Raw genomic sequence first — 20833 nt, forward strand, 5'->3', positions numbered from 1 at the left:
CCCACCCGCTTCTTCTTCATGTTGCTCTGCCCTTGTCCTCAGACACTTTGCACTCCCTGGCCCTTAGCACTGACTGGTCCTGCCGCTTGGACTGCCCTTCCGCAGGCTCTCACACAGCTGCCTCCTTCCTGATAGTTTCCTCTCCTCGGAGAGAACTTTCCCAAATTCATCTCAAGTAACAGTGAAAGTGTCAGTTGCTCAGTCATGTCTGACTCTTTGCGACCCCATGGACTGGAGCCTGCCAGGCTGCTCCCTCCATGGAATTCACCAGGCAAGAATACTGGAGTGGGGGATCTTCCCAACCCAGGGATGGAACCCAGGTCTCCTACATCGCAGGCAGATTCTTTATCATCTGAGCCGCTATCAGTGGCTTTTGTCCCAAGTAACCACTCAAGTAATTTTGTCGTTATCTTACTTTAGTTGCTGCCTAGTGCTTAACTCAGAGAAGGCAATGGCACCCCACTCCAGTACTCCTGCCTGGAAAATCCCATGGACGGAGGAGCCTGGTAGGCTGCAGTCCATGGGGTCGCTAAGAGTCGGACACGACTGAGCGATTTCCCTTTCACTTTTCACTTTCGTGCATTGAAGGAAATGGCAACCCACTCCAGTATTCTTGCCTGGGGAATCCCAGGGACAGGGGAGCCTAGTGGGCTGCCATCTCTGGGGTCGCACAGAGTCGGACACGACTGAAACGACTTAGCAGCAGCAGCAGCAGTGCTTAACTGCATACCTATGAAATGATCTTATTATTTCTTCCCCCATATCATGTTTTCTCCACTAGAGTCTAAGATCCCAGAGAAGAGGGGCTTCACCATACATGGTGCAGAATTTCCAAAGCCTAGAACAGTGCTTGGCACGAACAAGGAATTCTTGGCACAAACAAGACTTGTTGAGTAACTGAGCAAAGCGCTTGGCACATGGTCAGAGTTGAATTCACGTGAGCTATTACTTCATAATTTTACAAGACAACTGCCCTTGATTCCTTGGAGTGTCTGGGTTAGCAGATATATGTTGATGTGAAAAGACAAGGTGATTTTAGCACTGAAGAGGTCTCCAGTGATTTTCAACTCCGTCCCCATCTCAGAACACCTGAAAACAACACATGCCGTCACTGTGGCTGTGTGAAGATGGTGTCACCCCTATCCGCCTCTTCACATTTGTCTATGTTTAGGCAACGTTGAGGAGTAATTAAAGGATGATACCTGTGCTCCAGAGACCGTATGAATGAAATAGAACTTGATTTAGCCTCTGGCTGAGGAATCTAAAATTCAATGGGCTTTTCATGTGGGTCAGTTGCCCATGACCTGCCCTTAAACACTGCTGAGCTGTTGGGATATAAATATATCGTTTTAAAGAGGATTAGGACTCCGCAGACAATGATAGCTCGAAGTGAGTAACAATAGTAAGGCTTTAAGGAGGGCAGGGTTAGGAATTGAGCAGGGATTTGCAAAGAGAACTCTGGGGATCCCAGGCATTCAGCCCTAAGCCTGGCTGCAGGGGTATGGAAATGCATGTGAGCAACAAACCAGAGTGTGCAGAGCCCGACACAGGCCTGGCCTGCAGCCCCACAGCTGTCACTGCACCAGGCTTCCTGTGACCCAGCAGGCTCCCTGACTGGAGCTTAAACTCTCCTGTGGCTACGGTAGACAGTCAGGACCAATGTCAGCCTTGAGACCACAGGGATCCAGCTGTGGGTTATGCTTCTGGCCTTTATTCATGTACATTTACATCTTTTATTCCTTATTCCCCACCCCCCCCATCTCTTTTATTTCTAATCCTTAGGGGAAATGAGTAGTATACTTTGCTAATGTACAAGGGGACATAATCTGGATTTTAGGTTTGAATAGTCTGCCTTTAATATGCGGGCATTCCAGTACATATTTCCAGACTTTCTTTTTTAAACATCTTTTTAAAAAAGGATTTCTGGCTGCACTGAGTCTTGTCGCTGCGCGCGGGACTCTCACTGCCCTGGAGCATGAGCTCTGGGGCATGTGCGCCCAGTGGTCGGGGTGTGTGGGGCTTAATCGTTCTGTGGCATGTGGAGTCTTCCTGGACCAGGGAGCGAACTCATGTCTCCTGCATTGGCAGATGGATTCTCAACCACTGGACCACCAGGGAAGTCCCATCCTAGCCTTTCAAAATTAGGTTCTGAGGCGGCTGTCTCTGTCGTTAGTAATTGGAACTCATCAGTTTCACCTTTTTCGTCTGTTTTATCTGTAAACTGAAAGGGCAATTGAGTGGGCAAGTCAAACTTGATTTTCTCTTCCATAAAACGGGGATCATAAGAGTAACTATTGAGTTGTTACAAAGATTAAATAAGATAGGATCTGTAAAAAAGATAGTATCTATAAATGCTTGGTAGAACACATGGGGGTTATTATAATGAGCATGCTACATGTTTTCTCATCGAAATTAAACTTTGCAACCATTGTAAGGTAGTATGCTTAGCTTGGAGATATTCTGAAGGCCGTTCCTGCTGGTTTTTAAACTGTACAGCACACGAGCATCTGGAGTACTGTTTGTTCTGCCGCCTGTAATAACTGTCAACTGAGCAAAACGCCCAATCTACAAGTGAGAATTATGTTTTATTTGCTGAACAAAACTGAGGACTTGGGCTCAGGACACAGCATCTCAGATAACTCCGAGAGGCTGCTTCGAAGAGGTGAGGGGGGAGGGCCAGGATGTATAGGCGTTTTTGCAACAAAGACTAGGTATTCAGAACATCAAAACATTACTGTAAAAGAAAAACCAGGTATTTAGAGTTAACGAATTTAGCGTTTTTCTAGGTATGGGAAGATGCAAGAGTCTGGGTTCACTGAAATCCTTTGCTATCTGGAGCCAGTATCCTGTGCTTCTCATCCTGCATCTTCTCAGGGTGCACAGTCGGGGTGGCTGTCATGTGATGGCTTAATGGCTGTGACATTCTTTTTTCACTGATATGGCAGGCAGGATTTCTCATTTACACACCTGATACTTACTGAATGTCTTATTATCTGCCTGGTACTGTGGTACTCTGTGAGGGGCTTTGTAAGTTATCTGATTAAATGCTCCAACCTTCCTAAGTAGATTTCCTACGTTTTACTGAGTAAATTGAGGCTCTGACAGGGTTAAACATCTTGCCTAACTTTATACCAGTTAGTGGGTTATCAACTCTTATCTGCCTCAGGCCTTTTAGGCTCCAGAGTCCATATTTTCTTTACTTGGCTATTCATAAATGTTGTAGTAAAGCTCATTTAATAATACAGTTTAAGGAAGGAGGAATGGTAGCTGACCAACAGAAATGTGAAGAAAACAGACCACATTAAAACCACTGCTTCACGTGTTTACTGCGGCATATCTAAGTGGCCAAAGGACATATGAAGTAATTCTCCTTGAAATCAAAACTACCAGGTGCTGAACAAGTTTGAGTCTACCAATAGTTTAAGACAGACCTTAACACCATCTTATATACTATAAAAAGAAACTATACTTCAGAGAAAGCAACAATGAATTCAGGCCTTCACTTCAATAAAAGACTACCTTAGTTCATACCTGCCTTCTGGTCCATCCTGAGAGCAGGTCTACGCTTCTCACTACCTCTCATCACCACCACGAACAGACAGTGAGACTTGGGCATTAATTCTAATTTTAAGAATGCGCATTTTACTCAGGAGACCCAATTCAAAAGAATAAACAAAACTTTCTCAGTCTGAGAATAAAGAAGTTACCTAGTTTATATCAAGTAGGCTACAAATATGCCAATTACTTATGTCAAGGAAACACCACTCATTTTAGTTGTGTGTGTAGTTTATTTATCTTAAAATGAGACTTTAATATGTAATGTGAAGAGCTAAGTCATCTGGTTTACAGGCTACTTTAGTCTGAAAACAGTTGGAAATGGAAGTATACCTTTAAAGGAAAGCCACCAGATGCGAGAGTGCACAAGGCACCCTACTATAATCACGTGACTGACACCGTCTGTAATAAAAGCACCAAAAGGGTTAGATGTGGGTCTGTATTTATTTTTAAAGAATCTTTTTATAGTGAAAATGAGCCACAATGGCTGCTTTGTTATGTATATTTACTATGATATTGGTTCTGTTTTATTGATCAGTTCTCAATCCTGAGGCTTATACCTGGGGTAATCACGCTTTATTCATTTGTGAATGAGAGTCCACAACTGAGGTGAAAACAGAATGAGGTCCTGGTGGACAAGGCTGTAATTCTTTCTAAGTTAATGACGGTAATGTAAGCCTGATACCTAAGCAGTGTGCATTCAGAACACGCATACCTGATAGCAGGTCAGGAAAAGAGAACAGGGATTCCAGTTTAAGGGGGGAAAACTGAGAAGTCATAACTACCCCAAAGATGAGAAGGAAACCACAAGACAAGCACCCGATTCTTCTGTAAAAAGGAAACGAGCCAGTCCCTTGGGGCTGACACACCAGCAGTCTCGGCCCACTGTCATCCTGCCTCTGTCAGAGCTCTTTACCACTATCTAATTTCATGGAAAAGTAGACATCTCCAAACAAAAAGAGTGCTAGTCAGCAAAAGAAAGAGGTCTTATCAGCACGGAACTTAATAAGGAAAAGTTTTCATTTGTGCCTTGCACAATTTTTGAAAGCCATTATTGCTATTCAATTTTTGGTATTTACTACAGTACTGGGTGCAGAGCTAACAAAAGAAAAGCTTACTGAATAAACAAATTATGGGATGAATGAACCAATAATCAGTGATTTCTCGAGAGCTCAAATTCCATTACAGTGACCCTTCTAGGCAGCACCAGAGGGGTTCAGCATAAGCCACAAACATGCTTGATCTGCTGCAAAGTACATCCATTTTTAAGAAAGTAATGCTCACATGAGGCAAAACTTGGAGGTCATCATCCCAAACTATCATATGCCAGCCTACACTAAGGTAAGTATCAAAAACTCGAACTGCTCAATGTTTAATTAACCAAAGGTTCCTTTTAGGTCCCTCAAAAGAAAAAAATGTGTGTGAGGAGTATGTGGAATACTCATTTTTAGATGAATGAAAAAACAGAAATCACAATCAGTATAAACTAATAACTAAACAATAGTGGAATAACAAAATGTCAATTTGACTGTTTTGGCACAGAGTGGTCCAAATGGTTTGCTCATATTTGTTAAAATCAGAACTGAAATACATGAGGCTTACAAAAGAACAGATAAAGCGGTTCTTGCACAACAGTCCAGTGGATCGTAAAGTTCTGACCCCCGAGTTCCACTGATCAGGCCGTGCAGCCTCAGGAGCGCAGTCGGGTAGACCTGAAGTAGTCCTCACGGGAGGGTCCCTCCGCTTGACACGTTCACTCCACACCCCGGCACAAGTGGTCACTGTGGGACTTTATGACTTGCTGTCTCCTTTTTCCTCTGGTGTTGTTTCCCAGACTGGCTTCTTGATGTGTTCTGGCAACTGTTCTAATCTTGTCTAGAGAGAAAAACAAAATTATAGTATAATGGACTTAACTGAACTCTTCAGCCACAAACTGAAAGTATTCATTCTCTTCCCTCAAGGCCTCTGACCTTTTTCTTTTACCCCCTCAACTTGTTGCAGGACTTTGAAACAAAGAGAAGGAAACTCAATGGCAGATAAACTCTCACATACATAATCTGCTGCTCCTCGGTGATCTCCAGCGACCACCAATCAATGTGGAACCTGTGTTGAGACAACTGCTGAGAGGAAGGGAGGCGTCACAAGTTGCTCTGGGAGGATGTGGGCTGCAGTCTGCTGAGCTGCCCCCACTGCTCTGGGGGCGCGGGGGGCAGGCAGAGAGCCCAACCACTGGGACAAGTCTCCCTCCAGGTCCTCCCCTCCACCGGGGCAGCTGCAATCAGGCGGCAACGTATCCACACAACAATACAGATCTCCCCGCAACTGAGACAGAAATTCAAGCCATACCTTTGTAACTTCCATGGCAACTCCCTCAGGTAAGTTTCGCTGAATATATTCCAAGTAGACATCTGCTGTACTTCCAGTGAGATGTTCTAACTAAAATTTCAAACATGCTATGCTGTTGAAGTAGAAATTTTAAGATTTGGGGGGGGGGGGGGGCAAAATCAGCAGTCATTTCTTCATCAGTGAAATCTTCAGAATCCCAATTTATAGGAAAAAAGTGTAGATCCTCTGGTTGAACTGGGGCAACATTACTTCCAAACGCCTTAATGTCAGGGCTCCATGAAACCCAGATGGCAAACATGGTATCGAAACAGCACAAGAATGTCACAAAACAACTCAAAAGCAAACAGAAAACTAAATTATAAGACAGTGTAAGATTTTCTGTATGCTCTATGGTGAGGTGAATAAAATTGTGGATTTTTCTTTTTCATTTAAGGGTAGGGCAGTGTCTTAATACAATGCCTAGTACAGAGCTTCTCATATAAAAGATGCACAAACACTTGTTTTAATAACATTTACCAATCATTTATCGTGTGACAAAATAGTCTAAGTGCTTTAGATAAACATCTCATTTAATCCTCACATTAACCTTGAGAGATGAGTCCCATTATTATTTCCAATTTAGAGATGAAGGACTTGAGTAAGGCACAGGCCGCACAGCCAGCAAATGCTAGTGCTTGGACCTGGCTGGCGGACCCCAGATCCCATGCTCTTCTCAACCACAGGGCTGTGCTGCCCCGGGTGGCTGCACAAATGAATGATCATCAATGAATGAAAAACCTTAATGTTGGCTATCATGGATGTGGAGAATTCAGTGAGGATGAGAAAAGAATTATTAGAGCTGTGTGAAAACTTGGCTAGAATTTCTGAAATATAAGCAAAATTATTCCAACGCTAGCTTAGTGTATAAAAATCAGTCAACACAGGGACTTCAGTCAACATAGGGACTTCACTGGCTGTCCAGTGGTTAAGAATCTGCCTTCCAACACAGGGGATGTGGGTTCAATCCTTGGCACTAAGGTCCCATATGCGACAGGGCAACTAAGACCGCTGTAACTAGAGAGAAGCCCGTGCACCACAATGAAAGATCCTGCATGCTGCAACTAAGACCTGTCACAGCCAGATAATTAAAACAAAAAACAAAGAAACTGCCTGTAGTTTCTTATTAAAAATACTAGTCAACATAATGTGCACTCCTGAGTTAAATTCTGAACTACTTCGAAAAGGGTTTCCTTGGTGGCTCAGACAATAAAGAATCCACCTGCAATGCAGGAGACCTAGGTTCAATCCCTCAGTTGGGAAGATCCCCTGGTGGAGGGCATGGCAACCCACTCCAGTATTCTTGCCTCGAGAAACCCATGGACAGAGGAGCCTGGCGGGCTACAGTCCATGGGGTCACAAAGAGTTAGGTACAACTGAGCGACTAAGCAAACACACTCTGAAGGATGGCTTTACTTCAATATTTTTCTATCACGTTCCTTCCATAAACACACGAAAACCACTCATCTTCTCTACAACTATTGGACATGGACTGACTGAAAGGAAGCCCACAGGCCAAGTTAAGGGAAAGTTATAATGTGCTCATGTGAAATTTGGGGCATTAAAAAAAAAGCCTGAATATCTGAAATAAACTCACCTCTAAACATCTATAAAGTGTTCTCATTTCATACTGAACTCTGTGCTTCTTGAAAATATGCACTGATTTGAGAAGAGTAAATCGTTCTATTTTCCTTGGAGGTTCATGTCTGGAAAATTAATGGGCAAAGCAACACACTTAAGTGATGTTAAAACCTGAGTCACTGATATCAAAGCATGATTCCACAATCTTGTAGGTCAGGCTCATGCTCAATTATAGGCATTAACTATCATTTACAGACTTCCATTTGTTAAGACTGTCATCTCTAACGACTGCTGCAATAAAACTTAGGCCAAAATAAACCCACAGACAGCAACAGGAACATTTGCCACAGACCCAAAAAACAAGCCTTGGCATGCAAGTGCTCGTGCACACACACACGACTCTGGCTTTCACACCGTTGAGGACCTGCATAGACCAAATGTATGAGCTGGGGGAGCAGCAGCGTGTGTTGGACGCAGCTGTGGTATCTGCTGTGTGCATTACAGACACATTGGTAAGCACAAACTATAGTCTGTTAGAGGAAATGCGCGTGTTCCTTCAGTTTTGTTAGAAGGCAAGACTGGCAAAGCTCCAAATGGGCCTCGTTCAGCATCAGAGAGCAGATGACAAGACAAAGGAGGTATAGTTACACTTGACCCTGCAGAGACGTCAAGGCCATATGAAGCTCACTCTGCTCATGCATCCAAGTATTGGGTTGAGCGATGTTTCTTAAGGCAGTTTTAAAACAATGGATATAATAGCAAAGATCATCAAATCCAACAGGTCTGAAAAACTGTGTGTTCACCTAATCCACCTCCCTGCCCCATGGAGATTCCAGACACACAGGCTTCTTGGGACTCCTATGTCCATGCCATTTCTAGAGAAAGGATTCCTTCATTTTCCTTGTTCACTCATTCTAGTATTTTAAAATTCTGGTAGACAGGAAGGAATGATTCTGCTTAGAATAACAAACCTCAACTCTCTCCATCATGAGTTTCTGTCCTATTTTAAGAGCTCAGACCTAGCTGGGACTGGCACCATTTTCCTGACTGTGTTATAGCTGCTAACAGGTCAGATTAAGAAATTTCATACTTACACTTTAACAGAGATACCAAGTTCTTTAGCAGCAAGCACTGCAAAATATTCGTAACTGTCCAATACAGCCTTATCATGGCCTTTTACTAAAACTGACAGGCGCTTATATAATGTGTCCGGTTCATCAGAAATGGTTATCTGCAATTTTAAAACCAAGAAGAAAAGCTTCAGTCATGGTTCCTCTAATATTTATACTGGAAAATTTAAAATACTATCCTCAACTGAACAACTTCACAGTTTACTTAAGTGGGGAGAAAAACGCATCTTTAAATATCTAGATACGACTACATTCAGATTCCAGAATGACCCTTAAGAATCAGTTATAATACAGTTTGAATCAAAAGGATTTTCAAGCAACCTACAAAATCACCAATGGAACCCTTTAGCTTAAGTTACTGAACCTCAAATACACAACAGGAAAGGACTTAGGGGTTTGTTAATAAAACTAGCCTGGTCAGAAGAACTGGACTGAGAATTAAACTCTCCCATTTCAAGCTGAATCACAACAGGCAAGTCATATACTAACCTCATTGCACTTTAGTTTTCTTATATATAAATAGGACAATACCTGTGCTATAGTTCATGGCATTTCTGCTGGGAACAAGTAAGAAAGCACAGATTTAAGTGCTTATAAATTATAAACATCATTAAACAAAAGCGAGCTATTGCTACTCATCTTCTTTTTATTAGGTCTATCCATGTTTATTTAGCCTGCCCTAATAGAAAAATGACTCATTTCTAATCAAAATGACTGTACATTTAACTTCTACCTCTTCTACCCTAATACTTACAGATCTTAAAATAATGGGTTTGACATTTCTGACTTTCTTCCAAGAGGTGAATTACCCTCGCTTCATGCATCCATCAAACCAATAATTTATATTGCTAATCCGATATTTCAGAGTTAAATCACTTTGCCCCTGAAAGTAGATCTACTTACTCACCAGGAAACTAGATACTCACTCGCAAGTACCCCCAAATATGGTTGTTGGAAGAACAAAAAATATTCACATACTATCCATAAGTGAAGGGACAACAGAGGGGGAATATGGCCCTAAGATGTGTAATGACTAGTCTCTATAGGGTTTTAAAAATATTTTGAATCTGTTACAAATACTAAAAATCAAAAGATTTCACATAAATATTAGAATTTCATTTCATGTGGAAAACGTAGACAATATGACATCCCTAGGTCTGATTTTCCACATAACACAAGTGGCTACAGCAAGTAGCAGCTGTCTTGCTTAAAAAGGGCACAGCCTGCCACTGTGGCCACCCCGTCACCTTTCCTTACAGGTCTGGCTCATGTAGGCATCTGGAGACTCAGCATTTATATATGCTATTAAGTGAAAACACTGAACCAGCAGTCTATTAGATATATCACAATTCCATTTTGGTGTGTGTGGTGTGCATAGATGATTATATATAGAGGTCTAGAGGGATTCATACCAAACTGTTAAAGGGGATTATTTTTTAGGGGTGGGACTGCAAGCATTTGGTTTGGAACTTGTAAGGATTTTATAAAAACTACAAATAACCCAAAAACTGGGTTGATGGAACCATGACTTTCAATGAAAGGAAACAAGGTTACACGGCTGCTCCTGGATTTTGCTTGTGATAATGCTCACTGTGAACAATAAAGCATTGTCCAGGCCCAGACTTACTGTCTTAAAATGAAAATAAAGACTTGAAGGCCACACACACACACACACACAAAGACGCTTCTATACTATAATACCAAGTATTCAACATCATGGATTATGACAACTCTGCACACTGTATTGAGCTAAAAGCAAAAGACTGCTCAATCCCAGTTATCTGGGGTAAATAATTTATTCAATTAGCTCTCACCCTGACAGCCTGAACGCGACCCTGAGCACTCAGGGACATCAGAGAATACTTTCCTCAGCTCACTGTGCGCCTGCCAGTATTTTAGAACACATTTTTTTTATTTGTAAAGTGTTTGGGAAACAGCCTCAAATGAATAAGGAGGAAAATTTATCACTAATGTAGCTTCTTATGCCAAGAAATAGGGAGTGCATACCGTAGGCTTGGTCAAATCCTTGGGGACATCAACGTGTAGGTTTGAAAACTGTACCCACTTCATACTGGTGCTGCTATGTGTGGAAACAAAGAGAAATCTAAGTAAAACAGCCTAAGAGTCTATTTTCTTATCAATTTAGCAAATCCAATTATATACTTACAGAAGAAAGCCATCGTTTTTGGCTATATTGCTCCTAGAACTGCTTACAGAAAAATTCTTTGAACCCTTAAAAAGAGGAGATGTGTATTAGAATTGAAGTCAATTTCCAAACCAGTCATTGTTTCCATTAAAACCCAAGAGGATGCTTCAAACAACAGGTTTTCTCTTTATTTTAGATGAAGATATTGGGATAACTGGGGCTTCCCAAATAGCGTAATGGCAGAGAGTCCACCTGCCAATGCAGGAGATCCCTGGGTAGGGAAAATCCCCTGGAAAAGGAAATATCAACCCACTCAAATATTCTTGCCTGGACAATCCCATGGACAGAGGAGTCTGGCGGGCTACAATTCATGAGGTGACAAAAGAGACACAACATAGGAACTAAACAAACAAAACAAACAATTAGGGTAACTGAACTGTCAAATTAGGCTTCATCAGGAAAAAAAAGAAGACAATGGTAGAGCTGATAATCAAAAAGGACTCTCAAAATACCACAGACTATTTTTTAAACTCAGGAGCAAGAATTTTTTTAAAACAAGCAATTCTCACATGAATAGCTATGAATTAAATATGTGGATATTAAGGAAAAAAACATGTGACTTCATTTGACCATTATTTTTTACAGACTAAATGTATTTCAATATAATACACATTATACTTAAATATTTTTGAGCATTAAGAAAAAGTGCCTTTATAATTTACTGGGCTGAAATAAGAATTCTAAAGTACTCTTGAAGCTTTCAGCCTTTTCCAGCATATTTATTTCTTGCTTTGGCTGGGAAAACTAGCTTATAAGTAACTAGCTATAACAACTAGCTTATAAGAAAACTGAAACACACATTGGAATTTACACCCATCTTCTATCACTCCTGTGCCTCATACTGCATCAATCCAGCATTCCCAAATCCTGTATTATCAGCTCCCCCTGGTGGAACAAAACTTGCAGTTGTAGGAAATCTATCTTACTGTATGTAACACAAAATCGGCCACTCGCTTTTTTTTTTCCTTAAGCTTTCCTGAGATTTAAAAGTGCAACCTGAGAAACTAGAAGCTTAAAAACACTTCAAAGTTGAGAATACCAGTTTAGTACAAACAAAATTAAAACAATGGAGGGTCACCTAAGTTGTTAAGAATGCCTACTCATAGCTTATTATCCTTTTCCCTCTCTTTACTGAACAAGGAGGCAAATCAAAACTTTCATAGTCTCCCTTGAATCAAGGGGGAAAAACAAAAAAGAAAGGAAATCAAGCACAACACCACCAGGTGGTAAGAGGTACAGGCCTTTCTCCACACACACTCACAGAGAAGACTGCCTCCCGTGTTTGTGGGCCAATGAGCCGAGAAGGAACGGCAAACCACTTCAGTATTCTTGCCTTGAGAACCCCATGAACAGTATGAAAAGGCAAAATGATAGGATACTGAAAGAGAAACTCCCCAGGTCAGTAGGTGCCCAATATGCTACTGGAGATCAGTGGAGAAATAACTCTAGAAAGAATGAAGGGATGGGGCCAAAGCAAAAACAATACCCAGCTGTGGATGTGACTGGTGATAGAAGCAAGGGCCGATGCTGTAAAGAGCAATACTGCATAGGAACCTGGAACGTCAGGTCCATGAATCAAGGCAAATTGGAAGTGGTCAAACAAGAGATGGCAAGAGTGAATGTCGACATTCTAGGAATCACCGAACTAAAATGGACTGGAATGGGTGAATTTAACTCAGATGACCATTATATCTACTACTGCGGGCAGGAATCCCTCAGAAGAAATGGAGTGGCCATCGTGGTCAACAAAAGAGTCTGAAATGCAGTACTTGGATGCAATCTCAAAAACGACAGAATGATCTCTGTTCATTTCCAAGGCAAACCATTCAATATCACAGTAATCCAAGTCTATGCCCCAACCAGTAATGCTGAAGAAGCTGAATTTGTACGGTTCTATGAAGACCTACAAGACCTTTTAGAACTAACACCCAAAAAAGATGTCCTTTTCATTCAGGGGACTGGAATGCAAAAGTAGGAACTCAAGAAACACCTGGAGTAATAGGCAAATTTGGCCTTGAAATACGGAATGAAGCAGGGCAAAGACTAATAGAGTTTTGCCAAGAAAATGCACTGGTCATAACAAACACCCTCTTCCAACAACACAAGAGAAGACTCTATACATGGACATCACCAGATGGTCAACACCGAAATCAGATTGATTATATTCTTTGCAGCCAAAGATGGAGAAGCTCTATACAGTCAGCAAAAACAAGACCAGGAGCTGACTGTGGCTCAGACCATGAACTCCTTATTGCCAAATGCAGACTTAAATTGAAGAAAGTAGGGAAAACCACTAGACCATTCAGGTATGACCTAAATCAAATCCCTTATGATTACACAGTGGAAGTGAGAAATAGATTTAAGGGCCTAGATCTGATAGATAGAGTGCCTGATGAACTATGGAATGAGGTTCGTGACATTGTACAGGAGACAGGCATCAAGACCATTCCCATAGAAAAGAAATGCAAAAAAACAAAATGGCTGTCTGAGGAGGCCTTACAAATAGCTGTGAAAAGAAGAGAAGCGAAAAGCAAAGGAGAAAAGGAAAGATATAAGCATCTGAATGCAGAGTTCCAAAGAATAGCAAGAAGAGATAAGAAAGCCTTCTTCAGCGATCAATGCAAAGAAATAGAGGAAAACAACAGAGTGGGAAAGACTAGGGATCTCTTCAAGAAAATCCGAGATACCAAAGGAACATTTCATGCAAAGATGGGCTTGATAAAAGACAGAAATGGTATGGACCTAACAGAAGCAGAAGATATTAAGAAGAGATGGCAAGAATACACAGAAGAACTGTACAAAAAAGATCTTCACGACCCAGATAATCACAATGCTGTGATCACTGACCTAGAGCCAGACATCCTGGAATGTGAAGTCAAGTGGGCCTTAGAAAGCATCACTACGAACAAAGCTAGTGGAGGTGATGGAATTCCAGTTGAGCTATTCCAAATCCTGAAAGATGATGCTGTGAAAGTGCTGCACTCAATATGCCAGCAAATTTGGAAAACTCAGCAGTGGCCACAGGACTGGAAAAGGTCAGTTTTCATTTCGATCCCAAAGAAAGGCAATGCCAAAGAATGCTCAAACTACCGCACAATTGCACTCATCTCACACGCTAGTAAAGTAATGCTCAAAATTCTCCAAGCCAGGCTTCAGCAATACGTGAACCGTGAACTTCCTGATGTTCAAGCTGGTTTTAGAAAAGGCAGAGGAACCAGAGATCAAATTGCCAACATCCGCTGGATCATGGAAAAAGCAAGAGAGTTCCAGAAAAACATCTATTTCTGCTTTATTGACTATGCCAAAGCCTTTGACTGTGTGGATCACAATAAACTGTGGAAAATTCTGAAAGAGATGGGAATACCAGACCACCTGACCTGCCTCTTGAGAAATTTGTATGCAGGTCAGGAAGCAACAGTTAGAACTGGACATGGAACAACAGACTGGTTCCAAATAGGAAAAGGAGTACGTCAAGGCTGTATATTGTCACCCTGTTTATTTTACTTATTTGCAGAGTACATCATGAGAAACGCTGGACTGGAAGAAACACAAGCTGGAATCAAGATTGCCGGGAGAAATATCAATAACCTCAAATATGCAGATGACACCACCCTTATGGCAGAAAGTGAAGAGGAACTCAAAAGCCTGTTGATGAAAGTGAAAGAGGAGAGTGAAAAAGTTGGCTTAAAGCTCAACATTCAGAAAACGAAGATCATGGCATCTGGTCCCACCACTTCATGGGAAATAGATGGGGAAACAGTGGAAACAGTGTCAGACTTTATTTTTCTGGGCTCCAAAATCACTGCAGATGGTGATTGCAGCCATGAAATTAAAAGACGCTTACTCCTTGGAAGGAAAGTTATGACCAACCTAGATAGCATATTCAAAAGCAGAGACATTATTTTGCCAACAAAGGTTCGTCTAGTCAAGGCTATGGTTTTTCCTGTGGTCATGTATGGATGTGAGAGTTGGACTGTGAAGAAGGCTGAGCACCAAAGAATTGATGCTTTTCAACTGTGGTGTTGGAGAAGACTCTTGAGAGTCCCTTGGACTGCAAGGAGATCCAACCAGTCCATTCTGAAGGAGATCAGCCCTGGGATTTCTTTGGAAGGAATGATACTAAAGCTGAAACTCCAATACTTTGGCCACCTCATGCGAAGAGTTGACTCATTGGAAAAGACTCTGATGCTGGGAGGGATTGGGGGCAGGAGGAGAAGGGGACGACAGAGGATGAGATGGGTGGATGGCATTACTGACTCGATGGACGTGAGTTTGAGTGAACTCCTGGAGTTGGTGATGGACAGGGAGGCCTGGCGTGCTGCGATTCATGGGGTCACAAAAAGTCGGATACGACTGAGCGACTGATCTGATCTGATCTGATCTGAGCCCACAATGCAGTTGTGCTGAAGGACCACAGGTCTAAGGAATATGACACTTCCTAAGGATCTTCCTCTGCTTTTAAAATCTCAAGTCTAAAGTGCTCTTACATCCACAAATGAACCTTAAGAAGTTCTTACCTTTTCTTTCCTTTCTTTTTTTGAGGGAGTGGAGCCTCTGCTCTGGGTAAATGTGTCTTAAAAATAATTCAAAATTTCAACCTCTAACGCTACCTGACTTAACGACAGTGGTTCTCAAAGTGTGGTCTAAAGACCTCTGAGGGACTTCTGAGACACTTTCAGAGGTGGCTCCTGAGGCTAAACTTATTTTTTTATAATAACAGTAACATGCTATTTTCAGCTTTCCCACTCTAGTCTCTCATCAAAGTACAGTAAAGTTTTCCAGAGACTGTATGACCTCTGACATAGTAAGAGACTGCAGAAGCAGCTAGAGAAGCTGTTTTCTATTAAGCCAGACATTAAAGAGGTGTGCAAAAACATAAAACATACCACTCCTCTCTCTCAATTTGTTTTGGAAAATCTAGCTGCTTCCCATAAAATCGCTAATTATGTTAACATGTAATGAGTTTATTTGTATTATTTTTAATTAAGGATTTTTAAGATTCTCGTTGTATTTTCTAATAAGCTAAAAAATCGATAGCTTAAAAAACACAAAACCCAAAGCTCTTTGGAGTCCTTAACTATTTTTTTAAAAAAACTTCTTCTACTGTATGGGGTGTAGCCGATTAACAATGTTATGACAGTTCAGGTAACAGCGAAGGGAGCAGAGGGGTGCTGAAGCCAAGAACGAACCGCTGCTTGAATTTTTTGCCTTTTCTCCAAAAAACCCAGCAGAGGATAGTTAACCCACTCCTCTGACTTCAGCGACTGTCATCTGAGTCTCAGAAACCTGGGTATCAGGAAGGTATCCCAAACTGATTCCGTAAGAAGCGTCTAAACTCTCAAGCTACCAAATTTTCGCGAGGTGTAGCTTCCTGACTTCTCTGAGCCTATTTCGCAAACGTGAAAAGCGGGGTCTGCAACATTCGCTGTCCAATATCCTTTCCACTTCTGACAGTCTACTCTTCTCGTTCCTGTCTCTGCCCTGACTCATTAACTTCTGTTTTATCCTGAGAGAATTCGAGATAAAATCAGCCCTTTTCTCGCCACCTTCTTCCAAACAGCGGGTCAAGGTGCGAAATAAATATCGCAGAAAATGGGAAGAATGACAAGTGGCAATCAGACGTAATGGTAACTGTCCCTGTTAGGCCGCCTAATCCGCGTAGCGCGCTCCTTACCTGCCAGAGACGCCGGCCCAGGGCCCCAAACACCGCTCGCACCGCCATCTTGCCGTTCCCGCTCCCCAGGATCGCTTCCGGGGTCACAGAGGCGTCCTCTGACCATAGAGTTCCGCAGAAGGAGAGAGTGTATCCTTGTGTTCCGGCACAGGAACAACCATAGAGACGTGATTCCACGCTCTCTTAGAGTGAACACAGCCGGCTTCCTTCAGGTCCTAACCTGGCTCATCCGCCTTCTTATTATAGCTTCAGCTTGTATCTAGGTAGTTACCGAGTTCCGTCAGCGCTTTCCTCTTGAAATCGTTTGTCCTTTGCAGTTCCTGTTTTGTTGGAGGTAAAAATAACCACACGCTTGGAACAAATGTATTGACAGTGGTTATCTCTGAGTTGATGGTTGATTGATAGTTGATATTTCTATTATAACGGAGCAAAGTGTTTGTGTGCCTGTGGCTCGCAAAAAAAAAAGCAGACTGACAGTGGGAGGTTGCAGGGAGTAAGGATTTATTGCAGAGCGCCAGGCAAGGGAGTATGAGCCACACCTCAGATCCAGTCCATGTTTGTCTTTGAGTTAGGGTTTTCTTGTCTGTCTGTTTTTTTAAAGGGGAATAACCAGGAGGCTGGGTTTAATCGTCTTTTGAGTCATAGTTTTGAGAGTCAGAATTTCTCTGGTTTAGGATTCCCTGGTCAGGTGGTCCACGATTTGGGGTCTGATACTCACGTTGCCCTGGAGAAACAATCAACGTTTGTAACTTAGAGGTGACAGCTGTAACAGCAATAGCCTTGGCAGGCTGCCCAGTGTCCTTTTCAGAATCAAGCTCCCTCTTTTCAGTTGTGACATTCAAAGTTGGCTGGTCCCTTTTAGCCAGTGGAGTTTTCCTAGAGCTCTCCAACTCTTGCTGCTTCTAAAGCACCTGTCTCTCTTCTGGGACGGCTCCTCAACCTGCCTCTGCTGCCTTGAACAAGCTGAGTGAAGGTTCTGCAGCAGCTCATGATGGTGACATTACAGCCTGCAAACAACATTTCCCTGTGTTACTAATTGGATCCTCACAAGATGATGTACATTTTATCCGAATTTAATAAGTGAGGAGACAGGCTCAGAGATGAAATGACTCAGAGTCATGTGGTGAATTTGAACCAATAACCAGCTTCAACATCCTAGTTCAATGCCTTTTCCACCCCTGCGGCACCTCTGGAGTTGACTCTGTGATAAGGTCCAGTTCTACTTAAGTCTCTAGGATGTGAGGCATAGGGGTCACTGCTTCCCTATGCTCCTGCAAGAAAGGAGTTTGTTTTTTAAGACTGAGATGGCCTTTCCTACTCCTGAAACTGGAAAAGTGGGCTCAAAACAGCCTTGGGAACTGGATGCCCTCTCCACCCCTCTGGCCAAATATGGTCTCTTTATGGATGGCCTTTGCTTACACATTGTGTCTGCTCCCTCAGATTTCTGCCTTGCACGTGACTGCTGCTTGCCGCTTTGGCTCACCAGGTTTCTCCATTCATACTCTACAATATGGGAATTGGATTTGGTCCCCTTGTTTTCCAGGGCTAAACTGTGTCATCAAACAGACTGTGGCCCTACTAACTTTTGGTTAGGTGCCAGCCCTGTACCAATTAGCTGGGGGCAAGGTGGGAGTCATTGTGTGGGGCCAACTGGGGTTTCGCCAACAGTGGGGTTGTGGACAGGGTCTTTTGGTATGGTGTGTAGGCATAGACAGTGCAGGTTTTTTGTTTTGACACATTAAAGTTCTTAGTTTATTAGCATGGACAGTGTTCTGAAGCTTGGCCAGTCCATTATAAGTCTCTTCCCTTTGGTGGCTCAGATGGTAAAGCGTCTGTCTACAATGCGGGAGACCTGTGTTCAATCCCTGGGTCAGGAAGATTCCCTGGAGAAGGAAATGGCAACCCACTCCAGTACTCTTGCCTAGAAAATCCCATGGACGGAGGAGCCTGGTGCAGGCTACTGTCCATGGGGTTGCAAAGAGTCTGACATGACTGGGCGACTTTACACTTTCACTTTCTCTATGAATTAACCCTTCAAACCTCTGAACTAGTGTAATTGAACAGGAGATCAAGTGATTCTAGATAGTTGATGCAAGTCTACCTTGCTTTATATCCAGGAAAAATAAGTGTGTGCATCAAATATTTCTAAATTAAATCATACTTTGATTGCACCGGTTGTGCTGTTTTAAAAGACAGCCCTTCTCCCTTGATTGTGCTGGTTTCATGGTTATACACTTATCTCCAAACTCATCAGGTTGTACACAATAAATATCTATAGCGTTTATGTGTCAAACGTGCCTTTAAATAAAGTGGTTGGGAAAAGAAGAAATATCAAGACCGTCAAAAATAAAATTACAGAAGCAGCGGAAGTAATGACCCCAAACAGCCCAAAGAGCGATCCGTGTTGTATGTTAAGGGTGTGTGTGCTGCAGTGTAGATCAAGCATATGTGACTGCTTGGCCTTTACATTCAAAACAGAAACATTAAACACATCCCTTGAGGGATGGCTGGAGGATAGATTTTTTCAAGATTCTCTCTCATGTAAAGTAATAATCAGTCCTTTGGTTCTCATATACAGGGATATCTGAGACTCAAAAATCTATTATCTAAATAATAAGATATTAATTAATATTAGATTAATAATAATATATTATCCAGATTCTTAACATGACTTCCTAATTATGTTTTGCTTATGTCAACATTAAAACTCAGCCTCAGTCTCCAGCTGGCTGGCTATGACCAAGGAAGGTAGACTGGAGGCCCGTGGAACTAAGAGTTGACTTTAGGTAAACTCAGAAGAGGTTTTATGTACACATACACGCACGTAGATAAGCATACCTGGAAGATTAGAGATAATCAATTTAACAAATAGTTGCTGAGCACCTATTGCAAATTGCTGTGACTATGTGGGTGATGGAGAAGGCAATGGCACCCCACTCCAGTACTTTTGCCTAGAAAATCCCATGGACAGAGGAGCCTGGTAGGCTGCAGTCTATGGGGTCGCTAGAGTCGGACACGACTGAGCAACTTCACTTTGACTTTTCACTTTCATGCATTGGAGAAGGAAATGGCAACCCACTCCAGTGTTCTTGCCTGGAGAGTCCCAGGGATGGGGAAGCCTGGTGGGCTGCCGTCTATGGGGTCGCACAGAGTTGGACACGACTGAAGCGACTTAGCAGCATGTGGGTGATGGTGAGATGGTTCAGTAATAGTAATAAACCATGAGCTTTGCTCTTCCCACTGGTGGACTTGGATCTGTTCCCAAGACACTATATGTTTTTTTCAAGTATTAAATGCCTTGGCATGCAGGCAGGAATGATCTCACAGTCCTCTTTGTCCACTCAACTCCCCCATGTGTAATACAGCATAGAATAGTGCCTGCTAGATTTGTAATGAATGAAAAACTTAAAATCTTCAGATTGGACACCTGAGCCTCTGGAAGCAGAATTTAAATGTCCAACACTGGCTAAACGCACAGTGTTTGTAAAGGAAGAGCTGTTTTCTTTGGTACAGGACCAGAATTGCCCAAATTAAAAGTATAAAATCCCCAAAGCATATAGAGGATCAAGGTCTCGAACAGCTATGCCCCACTTAAATCAAGTTCTGTATAAAATCCAGAATTTCAGATTTCTTCCGAACTTTGCTGTTGAGTATTAAAAAGTAAACACACCTTTTAGAATTTGGAAATTGAGATTAGCCATGCCTATAAATCAGGGTGGGCTGGATTTTGTTGGCGGTTCCTTGTGAGATAACTCGTGTATTACTGAACTGCCTGAAATGGCACTGTGACTGCTGCGGGTTAGAGACCATCAACCCTTCACATGGCTCATCCACTGCTTGGAGAAGCAGAAATGTTCAGCTTGGCCTCCAGAGTGGGGGTGGGGGCACTTATATGAGCATTAGATCTGATCAACACCCCTCTAAACCGGTCTCTAGAAACCAGCTAATGGTAAATTAGCATTGAGAAGTCACTTCAGCAGCTAAAAAAGAAGGAATGTTAAGCCAAATGAAACTCAAAAAGATAACATTTTATTTTCAGAGCAGCTGATGCAATATTGAATCAGGTTTTCACAAATAAATATGACAGTGTCTATTTGGTTACATCTCTGATGAATGCCTATCTATAAGAACTGTAATAAATTTCTGAGGAGGCTAATGGCTGGAAACTTTTAAGTAAAATTCTCCTGGCTTTCTGAAAAATAGTATTGTGGCAATTTAAAAAAAAATGCTTATCACTCAGGGGGAACCAACCTAGAATGCCCTAGTTGTTTTTGTATTTTAAGGAATGCAACTTTTGAGGACAAG

The 20833-nt window shown here is 42.1% G+C and overlaps 1 protein-coding gene across 2 annotated transcripts; it reads right to left on the reverse strand.

Moving 5' to 3' along the window:
* Positions 1 to 2566: 2566 nt before the first annotated feature.
* Positions 2567 to 16639, reverse strand: MRPS10 (mitochondrial ribosomal protein S10). Of its 2 annotated transcripts, none has more exons than XM_019986049.2 (7): positions 16529 to 16639; positions 10816 to 10880; positions 10656 to 10725; positions 8613 to 8749; positions 7535 to 7643; positions 5902 to 5991; positions 2567 to 5430 (listed from the first exon to the last, which is right to left on the reverse strand). In XM_019986049.2, exons 1-7 carry the CDS (start codon positions 16574 to 16576, stop codon positions 5347 to 5349), a joined length of 603 nt encoding a protein of 200 aa, XP_019841608.1. In that variant the 5' UTR covers positions 16577 to 16639; the 3' UTR covers positions 2567 to 5346. The 2 variants fall into 2 exon arrangements, with proteins under 2 accessions (XP_019841608.1, XP_019841607.1); XM_019986048.2 differs by having other exon boundaries at positions 10656 to 10728; positions 16529 to 16638.
* Between the last annotated feature and the right edge of the window lie 4194 nt (positions 16640 to 20833).

The sequence above is a fragment of the Bos indicus genome, chromosome 23, assembly GCF_029378745.1.
Source record: "Bos indicus isolate NIAB-ARS_2022 breed Sahiwal x Tharparkar chromosome 23, NIAB-ARS_B.indTharparkar_mat_pri_1.0, whole genome shotgun sequence".
Classification (NCBI taxonomy): domain Eukaryota; kingdom Metazoa; phylum Chordata; class Mammalia; order Artiodactyla; family Bovidae; genus Bos; species Bos indicus.